Genomic DNA, 9570 nt, shown 5'->3' with positions numbered 1-9570 from the left:
TATATTTTTATTAAGTTTATTATGTTTGTTTTATTAGTTCATTGTTCTCCATGCGCTTTTTAAAATAAAAACCAAATTAACATTTTAGTAAATTTTTTTGAGGACCCCCCAAGATACCTGTCGCGGACCCCTGGGGGTCCAGGGACCCCAGTTTGAGAACCTCTGGTTTATACTGTTATTATGCCCATGTGTAATTAGTAAGTCATTTTGTGGGCTGGAAGCTGAAAACTTTGAAAACCACTGCTGGTTCAGAGAGTTCAACACACCACAGCCTAACAACAATCAAACTAAAGCACGAAAAAGTGCTTAAAAGATTATGCAAATATCAAAAGAAGCACAGATCACATATGGTGCAGCCAAATCTTTATTGCATGTTTTGTCGTTCTTTTTTAATTTTTACATACCTGGTTGGATTAATGAAAATAAAATCTAGCTGACACCTGTGCAATGTGCTCTTTGCCTTTCATCAGTCAATCAGAGAAACTGATCTGACAGGCAGGGAGACTGACTAAACACGTCTGTCTGCCTGTCCAGCAGAACCCACCCTTTTCATTCTTTCAGGCTGGATCCAAGGCAAAGACCTAAACATTAGGCTACATTTCAACTTTAAAGCAGACAGGAGGTAAACCTGCTGTAAATAAGGGAGGTAAGTAAAAAAGACTTGATAGAAACATTTATATTGCAACTTTCCTCAATTCTGTTTCTTCCTGTAAAAGAAAGTAAACATATATTCACAAGCTTGTGACACTGTTATTTATTTTTTCCCCTGTTGTTTCCTTCAGTGTGATAATGGCTGAATACGCGCTCAGTGTGACAACAGGTGCCATGAAGCATGCAGGAACAATAGACCACGTCTACGTCGTCCTGTTTGGAACAGAAGGGCAGAGCGGACGCACCAACCTGGACAACTTTGGTATCGACTTCAGAACCGGGAAGGCAAGTTCTAGTCTATTAGGCAACTTTCAAACAGGCCGATCAGGCTTGAGCACAATGTGGAGCCCCTGGTGCTTTCCTTTCATTTCCGGTCAGAACAGACACATATGAATGAAAGCATTTCAGGAGGATGCTGTTTTTGCTTGATGCGTGTTTGTTAGCAAAATATCTCATGAACCACTGGGCAGATTTTAATGAAACATGATGATCTTAGTCAAATCGTGGCAGGACAAGGCAGCAGGGGTGGAGCTAGATTTTTTTTTGCAAGGGGTGGCATTTTTTTTAGAGGGCTACATACAAATAACGAAAAGTGCTTTGGATTTAAAAAAAAAGTCAAGATGGCCGCCACAGCAAACTCCAAATGAATTCAATTCAGCTGTTTAAGAAATATTGAACAGAAATTTTGTGTGATCATAAGAATGATAAAATAAAACATGCTGAATGCTAGTCATAACTTACTATTTAGCCATTTTTAAACATAAAAAACTGAAAATTACTGTAAAAGTAGCCGAAAACAATCTTTGCGAAATTCAAAATGCAAACCAAAAATTCAAGATGGACACCACAGTTAACTTTAAAAGCCCACAATTCTGCCATTTTAATCTTATTGAGGAAAAAAAAAACTGTTGTGGAGTAGCTAAGAATAATCACATGCTGACTGCCAACGCAAATCCCAAGTTATGCTAACAACTAATGCTAATTTTACAAAGGGCAATAGTTTTTGAACATACACAGCTGAAAATGTATATAAAACAGTAGTATGAGAGAAAACCTTTAACAAAAATCTAAATGCAACTAGACATGGGTTTTTACGATGCAAAAACAAGTGTGCATTGCCACATAGCATGTCAATGCAGCATGGCTTTGCCTGCAGCATTGGACTTGCAGAAGGAACTTTGACCAAGTTCAAATGTGTTTTCTATACCAGCTTGTGCCTGTCAAGTCAGCAGGTGTTTAGAATTAAGGTAATTGTGTGACAATATGAAGTTTGAAGAGATTTTTTTCCTAAAGTTGCATTAGCCGTGTTTTGAACCCTGATCTCCCACATGAAAGTCCATGACATAGACCATTAGACCAATGGAGTTGTGGCAGAAGGTGGTGGCAGGGCTTGGTTTGTATGTGTGCAGAAAGAGGCCATATTGCCAATACAATTATTGACACTAAACTGCATAATATTACAACAATATAACAGTATTAAGACAATTTTATAGTAAAACATCCAAATACAATCATATTAGTATTGTAAACACTGAACTATTGAGATTAAATATTAAAAAACTGTGGTGCAGTACCAAGTTGAGTACAGCTGGGGGCAGTAATGGACAATTACAAGGCCCCTTTGACTCCCATTTTATAAATTTGGAATAAAGTTTAAACATTAATATTTCAAAAACTACAAGTGGTACAGGCAGCAAAAGGCAAAGCAATCATTTGGCACAGGACCTTTACAGATAGAAATTACAATGGCAGCTGTTGGACAAAGTATGCAGGAGGAGTAGCGTGGCGACGTGGAAGAAGATGGAATAAGTTGAATAATAAAGAGAAACAGAAAAACAATAGACAATATAAAACCCAAGATTTCCACCCACTTGCCAATTATTTCAGGGTGGCACCTGTGGTAGCCAATCAGGAGCCAGAGATGACACTCGTTACCCCGGTCACCCTCCTGGCTCCGCCCCTGCAAGGCAGCAGCTGATGTGTGTGTTCTATCTGACTARTAAATGGCACTGACATTTATTTATTTCATATTTACTGTGATTCTCAGACAAGAACATTCAGCATCAAGACGAGCTCGTCTCTGGGGAAACTTTTGCTCCTTAAAGTGGAGAAAGATCCTCGCCTCTGCCTAAAAGAGGACGAGTGGTTCTGCTCCGAAATGGTGGTGACGACTCCAGAGGGAGAGGAGGTTTTTTTCCCCTGTCACAGGTGGATTTACAGGGGAGACAATGTGGCGCTCAGAGGGGGGAAAGGTCTGTGAAAAATTTTCAAAACAATAACAGATGTTCATAATTATTTTTACACAATACACAGACTGAGTTTTGTCATTTAATAAACRTCATTTCTGCCTTTAAGCTACAAARGCTTTTGAGGACGAGCATCCTCTGCTGATTGAGCACCGGAAAGAAGAGTTAAAGCTTAGGAAGAGCTTGTACCAGTAAGTTTCCACTTCACGTTCAAGAAACTTCTCTGAACAAATGGTTGAAACTCGTTTTTATCTTTTTCGCTGTTAGGTGGGAGGTTACTGACGACAAGTTTTTACACAACAGTCACTTCAAAAACATATCTGAGCTCCCCGGAGAAATCCGCTTCTCTGTGTCCAAATCAGAACAAATATCCTACAAAAAAAGAATGACGTGAGTCGGGAATTCTAATTTACTCACGCAGTTTTTATTCAGGTTAATCTGCGTTTTACGCTTCTGCGTGTGGTTCTTGTTTTAGCGATGCTGAACTGGGATTCAAAAGCCTGGCGGGAGCCAATAAACAGTGGAAACACATCAACGACATGAAGAAAATCTTCTGTTTCAAAAAGACGACAATGTCAGGTATGGAGCATCCTCTTTCCCAATTTAGAAAAACTTGCAAATAATGTTCATTATACTGTAACGATACATTATAATGGTATAGTTTGTCCTTAAAGAGTATGTTTCTGAGCACTGGAAAGAAGACGACTTTTTTGGATTCCAGTTTCTGAACGCAACAAACCCCAACGTGATCAGGCGCTGTGCGAAACTTCCTCCGAACTTTCCGGTCACAGAGGAGACGGTGACGCCGTTTCTGGCTGGAAGCACTCTGAAGAAAGAAATGGAGGTTGTTTATTTTTAAAACGGGAAGCTTGCGCAGATTTTCACAAGTATTTCCATACATTTTTATGCAAGTCTTTATGTTTTTTGTCCCGTACAGAACGGTAATATATTCCTGGTGGACCAGAAGATAATGGATGGAATACCAACCAGAGAGAAGGATGGAGGTTCTCTTCACATAAGTGCTGGTTTTTGCTTGTTCTAYATGAACCCGGAGAAAAAACTCATGCCTCTTGCAATACAGGTATTTCATGAATAAAAGACTTACGATGTGGTTTAGTAGGGTGAGAGGTTGTTCTGATTGACCGAAGTTCTTCGAAAAGTCTTTTGACAGGGTTTTTTTTCCTTTCAGCTTCGGCAGCAACCCTCCGAGCAGAACCCCATCTTTCTGCCCAGCGACCCGCAGACAGACTGGCTCCTGGCCAAGCTGTTCTTTAAAAGCGCGCATGTATTGGAGAACCAGACGGTCCATCACATCTTGAACACGCACTGCCTGGCAGAAGTCTTCGCTGTCGCTACTCTCCGCTGTTTCCCCGCCGTCCATCCTTTTTACAAGGTACGCAGCGAAGCCGGTGAGGCGTTCAAGTGTCCGCCCCATTTCTCTTAAATGTGACCTCACCTGGAGTTCGATGCTTTTCCTCTCTGTGCAGCTGCTGATCCCTCATTTCCGCTACACTCTGCACATCAACATATTTGTTCGRATGTCAGTTCTTGGACCCGGCGGGGCTTTGAGTGAGGTATGTTACTCCGGTTTAGCTTTTTCACCCATATTGTGGAAGTGTGGTCATGAATTCCATCCTTTCATAACACAGTAGAAATACAAAACATAACTCTGTTGGGKTTGATGATTTCTAGAGTTCCCTTGGTGTGGATGGGATGAGGGAGCTGATGAGAAGGGCCCTGTCTAACATGACCTACAGCGCCCTCTGTCTGCCTGACAACATCACTGCACGAGGTCTCGAGTCCATCCCTGGCTTCTACTACAGAGATGACGCTTTGAAGCTGTGGAACTACATCATGAGGTCACAAGTGTTCAATATTTTGTAAAACAATAATTTCAAAATGAAAATTAAAAAAATTATTATTTTTTATATTAGTTTCGTGAGGAGCATGGTGGAGCTTTTCTATTCCTCAGACAGCGACGTGAGGAAAGACACTGAACTGCAGGAATGGATCCATGAGATATTCACGCACGGCTTCTTGGAAAACAAACTCTCTGGTAAAAATGTGTTTGTGTAGATGTATAAATTTGTTGGTAATGACTGATCAAACAGCGCCTAAAGACTATTCCCACAGAAAGTTTGTGGCTTGTTAACAGGCATTTTGGAAAACTCAAAATCAGAAAGTGACAGAACTTAACACTGGTGCTCAGCTTCAATGGTTTCCCTGTTTGCTCTATCTGCACAAGCCTTTCTATCAACCTGGGGTTGCATTTCCTCTTGCATCCACATCCTGGAAGCTTGTCCTATGAACCATACTTTTAATAATATTGGCACCCCATTAGAGGAACATGAAGCTTCCTAGGCTACGTTCACACTGCAGACAAATGCAATTTTCTTCCTTACATATGTGACCCATATTGGATTTCTTTTCCTGATAATCTGAACGTGACAAATTAAGAATTTTTCAAATCCGACCCGGGCCATTTTAGTATGTGGTASTAAATGTGATACATATCTGGTGCTTTTCAGTGTGCCCTCAGTCTGAAYGCTCGTGTCGCATTTCATTTACATCAGTGAGCAGATCGAAGTGTTTAGAATATTGATATAAAACTATCTTGTAGCTCYCAGTGGCGGCTGGTCAACCAGTTCCCTGAAGAGGCACTGAAGACCACCGTAGAGGCCTACCCCATGCTGAACAAGGCCAAGCTGAAGACTGAACTGAGTCTCATCTACAGCGTGGATGAGTTCAGGAGCTGCAGTGGTGCTGTGGCTCTGAACCAGCTTTTCATGGACAACAATSTGCAGGACACCTTTTCAGAGATYGTGACTCTGCTGAAGATTCTGATCACAACTCCCATGACCACAGCTGAGTCAGAGAGGTGTTTCACAACCCTGAAAAGAATCAAGACTTTCCTCAGGAACACAATGTCACAGGATCGTCTCAATGCRCTGGCCATGCTCTCTATAGAGAAAAAACTTGTTGAAAACATCCCGGCAAAATTTCTGTACAGAAAACAAAACCCGACATGATATGTTTTTCTAAACCTCACCAATCATTCACCCTGGCTTTTGTTTGCAGTCAGTTTGTAATGCGATGGTCGTTCGTAGGAGGACAGCTAGCTTAGCATAAACCATGTGCTACGGTGCAGCTCCGAAAAAAGCGACAGCTTTTTGGTTCCCACATGTACTACTTTATTACAGAACTTGAAACCATACAAAGCCAGGTCTCCACGGCACTAAATCTACATTCATACATGAATGTATAGATAATAGTCCATGATCCTTCACCATCATTCATTACGCAGCAGAGCAGCTAAGCGCGTACACACAGCGAGGCTTTAGCTCTGGACTCTTAGCATTCACAACTTCCTATGTTATAACAGACGAGGCGCCATCGTGTGGCACTTAAAAGGTACTACAACCGTGATATACGTACATACTGACTGTTACAAGTTATTGCTGAATGTTTTTCATTTTTAAAGTAATAAACGACATTACAATGTTCTTTATATTGCTTTTATTGTTTTCGTAGTTAAATAAATAACCTGGCATGATACAACTTGGTACACGTTTGTTTGCTTTCTGAAACATGTCTACTTTGGAGTTGTAGCCCCCCTGGTGAAAAATCCACCAGCCGCCACTGGTAGCTCCTCTCCTCTTCGGCTACAGAACAAAACAGTTGCTTTGTCTTTCTTCTTTTAATTTTCCATGTCTGGATGACTGAGAATCCACAGAAATATGATAGTAATATCTGTCTCGGACCGTATCGATACTAAAATTACTGGATCGTCGTTACTTTGCGTTTCTTTGTACCTAAAATACACGCAGTACTAGAGCAGCCAGGCCGGTTTAAATGTAAATATTGAACTAAAAAAGCATGTCAGACAATAATTTAAATGGCTCTGACTGTGCAACAACTTAAAAATCTAAATGCTAACATGTAGCATCCGTAGGCTACTCCTGTAAACTGAGGTGAATGTGACGTCACGTCATCTACTGCATCGCATCAGTGCCAAGTAGAGTTCATACTGGAGTCTGGTGGAGGTCGCTTTTAAAATATAAAGTAAATGTCCACACAAAAAGAATTGAGCATCAAGAACTATGGTGTGAACGTTTGTCTTTTTTCTGAACTCCCCAGACAGCTTTCACCTTTGCTTCCTGTTCAGTCTGGTGCCCACAATGATACGGTTCTTTGTTTACTCTATCAAATACAGGCAGAGATCCATCTTTATTTTATATTTCTGTCTGAATTTGCTCCTGCTTTTTATTGTCAGTGATATTTTTTTAAATACATCTTGACGTTGCTCTTTATAGGTATTCCAACATGCTTCAACACTGTGGGTGAAGTGGTCAAGTTCACCACCATGGTGATCTTTACGGTGACTGTACAACATGCTGCTGTCAGTAATGGACAGGTGGGTCAACGCTGTCAGTTTGGCACAAAGAAGGAATGGTTTAAGTTTAAAAAAGTTAGTTGTTTTTTTTAATTCAAGGAGCTTTCTTGTAAGGTTTACGTGTTTATTTTGTAAAAATACTGTTTTATCTTCTAGTTTGACTACCACGCCTGGATCCCCAATGGCTCTCTTCAGCTGCGCGGACCTCCTCCAACCACAAAAGGCCAGTCGAGCATGCAAACGGTTCTTGAGGTTCTCCCAAACGTTGGCGACACCGTTAAGTTCGCAGCATTGAGTTGGACTCTGTCAAGCAAGTACACCAATGCGGTGAGTGTGGCGAATAAAAGACATGTATGAAATCACTGCTTTCAGCCTAACCTGATGTCTCCGGTAGGTTCCTTTGGGTGAATACCCTGAAGAGCGTTTCCACGAGCCAGCCACTAAGCTGATGATTAAGGACTTTCAAGCTGAACTATCCTACCTGACTGAAGAAATTAACGCAAGAAACTCTCGGCTTAAAGTACCCTACTCGTATCTAAACCCTGCTGAAATAGAAAACAGTGTAGCAGTTTAGACAAGTACGGAAAAACCAAGCTTGACTCTATGTATCCCCCCTCCACCTGTTTTAGTTGAAGTGTTCATTTGATTCAGTGTCGGCCATAGTTGGGAGTCTTTTTCTGTCCAAAATAAAGCCAATATCAAAGGGTCAGGTAATCCAGACCTTTCTATGGAAAGATTAATAATTATCTCATCTATGGATAGTTCTTTGAAGAACTTCATTTTAGATTGTTTAATTTCGACTGCATTGATAAGATAGGGGCTAGCTAGAAGTTAAGATAAAGTGGATTTCTGTTAACGCAACTCTCAAAAATCTGAGTTATTTTAAGACAACAGATATTTATTTCTGTATTTATCCAACTTAAATTAGCCACTAGCTTGTTAAACTTCAAATTATGAGTTTGCTCCACTTTGGCTGTTTAAAGAGCTATCTGCAGCAGGTAGTATATTATCTATTTATAGTCATGTCGTGAAGATTATGTTCTTTTTACATCCTTGTTTATAAAATCTTTATACTGTCAACTTCACTAATGTTATTTCTGTTTAATGCAATCTTATTTTGTTTACTGGACTGAATGTTTTTATGTTTAAGTTGCATTATTTCTAATTTTATCTAACAGCTATAGATTTTAACAAAGATGGGAAACACTTAAATCATACAAAAGGCAGTGGGGACTTTATTAAATTGCAGCAAATTAGATACATTAATTACTGGATGTCCAACTGTTACAACACATTGTAAACAAACAAACAAACAAATCCAAACAAAACATGTGCACATGGCTGGACCCCTGGAAGAGATCAGAAGTGCTTCAAATTAGCTTTACTGATCCTCTTGGAAGGGATTAGAAACATTTAAAGTGCTGTCATAGTTTCTGACACAGAAATAACACAGTTTAACCAACAACTTGCTGTTTTTCACAAAGGCAGAAAAATATGTAAGTTCATCTTTAACATTATTGAGAATAAAAATCTAGTGCTCACACTCGTCAAAATATGTGTTCTTACCAGAATAAAGATGTTTTTTTTGTTTTTTAGCACAAACCCATGCAAAGATAAATGCTCATATTTAATATTTCTTTCTAAATATAAATTGTTCACAAGAGGTGTTGTTTCATTAAGGCTTCTTTCCAAATTAAAATACAGGAAGTGTTGATTTACTCAAAAAAAAAAATAATAACCTAAATATCTTAACATTCACAGAACACCAAAGTGAAACTTGTGCAGCTCGGTTTGTGGTCAGGAGTGGACGTGACGCAGGACGCGACGAAGCGAGAGTCCGTCTCGCGCCGTGCACATGGCAGGAAGTGGAATGGGCTCCGTTTTCTGCTCGGCCATGTTGAAGTGGCACTTCTTAAGGTGAACAGACATGCTGGGGACATCAGTGAARCCCCAGGAGGACACGGGGCTGAAGGCAGTGCTGAATTTCCACATCTGGAACAGGACATAAAAAAAAATACAATGATAATAAGATCAATTTTGGGTACATTTTGAAGTTATATTGCTTATTTTAGACCAGGGATGTCCAAAGTGTGGCCCGGGGGCCATTCATGTGTGTGAACGCTTCATCACATTCACACTATCGATCATTTTTTCTTCCGTACGTTTTTCGGCATCTAACTCGTTCCACAATTTTTGCGCCATTTCAACAGTTCATATCAAAACGTTCAGCTCATTCATGTGAGGGGTGCTATGACTTTTGGTGTTTCTGCTATTTAGACT

General features: G+C 40.1%; 2 protein-coding genes across 2 annotated transcripts in view; one reads left to right on the top strand and one right to left on the bottom strand.

Annotated features, from left to right (window-relative positions):
- Positions 1–133: 133 nt before the first annotated feature.
- On the top strand, positions 134–8831 carry LOC106519785 (hydroperoxide isomerase ALOXE3). Its single transcript, XM_014011586.1, has 15 exons — positions 134–646; positions 783–936; positions 2699–2903; positions 3007–3088; positions 3165–3287; positions 3373–3476; positions 3572–3741; positions 3835–3978; positions 4087–4290; positions 4385–4471; positions 4590–4756; positions 4832–4953; positions 7211–7311; positions 7447–7617; positions 7685–8831. Exons 2-15 carry the CDS (start codon positions 790–792, stop codon positions 7862–7864), a joined length of 2007 nt encoding a protein of 668 aa, XP_013867040.1. The 5' UTR covers positions 134–646; positions 783–789; the 3' UTR covers positions 7865–8831.
- Positions 8503–9570, bottom strand: part of LOC106519784 (F-box only protein 30) — a 6143-nt gene continuing 5075 nt past the window's right edge. The window contains exon 3 of the mRNA XM_014011585.1: positions 8503–9282. Within this exon, the coding sequence (XP_013867039.1) occupies positions 9088–9282 (195 nt within the window). The 3' untranslated portion in view covers positions 8503–9087. The remainder of the gene's footprint in view (positions 9283–9570) is intronic.

Source organism: Austrofundulus limnaeus, unplaced genomic scaffold (genome assembly GCF_001266775.1).
Source record: "Austrofundulus limnaeus strain Quisiro unplaced genomic scaffold, Austrofundulus_limnaeus-1.0 Scaffold82, whole genome shotgun sequence".
Classification (NCBI taxonomy): domain Eukaryota; kingdom Metazoa; phylum Chordata; class Actinopteri; order Cyprinodontiformes; family Rivulidae; genus Austrofundulus; species Austrofundulus limnaeus.
Note: the sequence above shows the minus strand (reverse complement) of the source record. Positions and strands in the feature narration are given on the sequence as shown.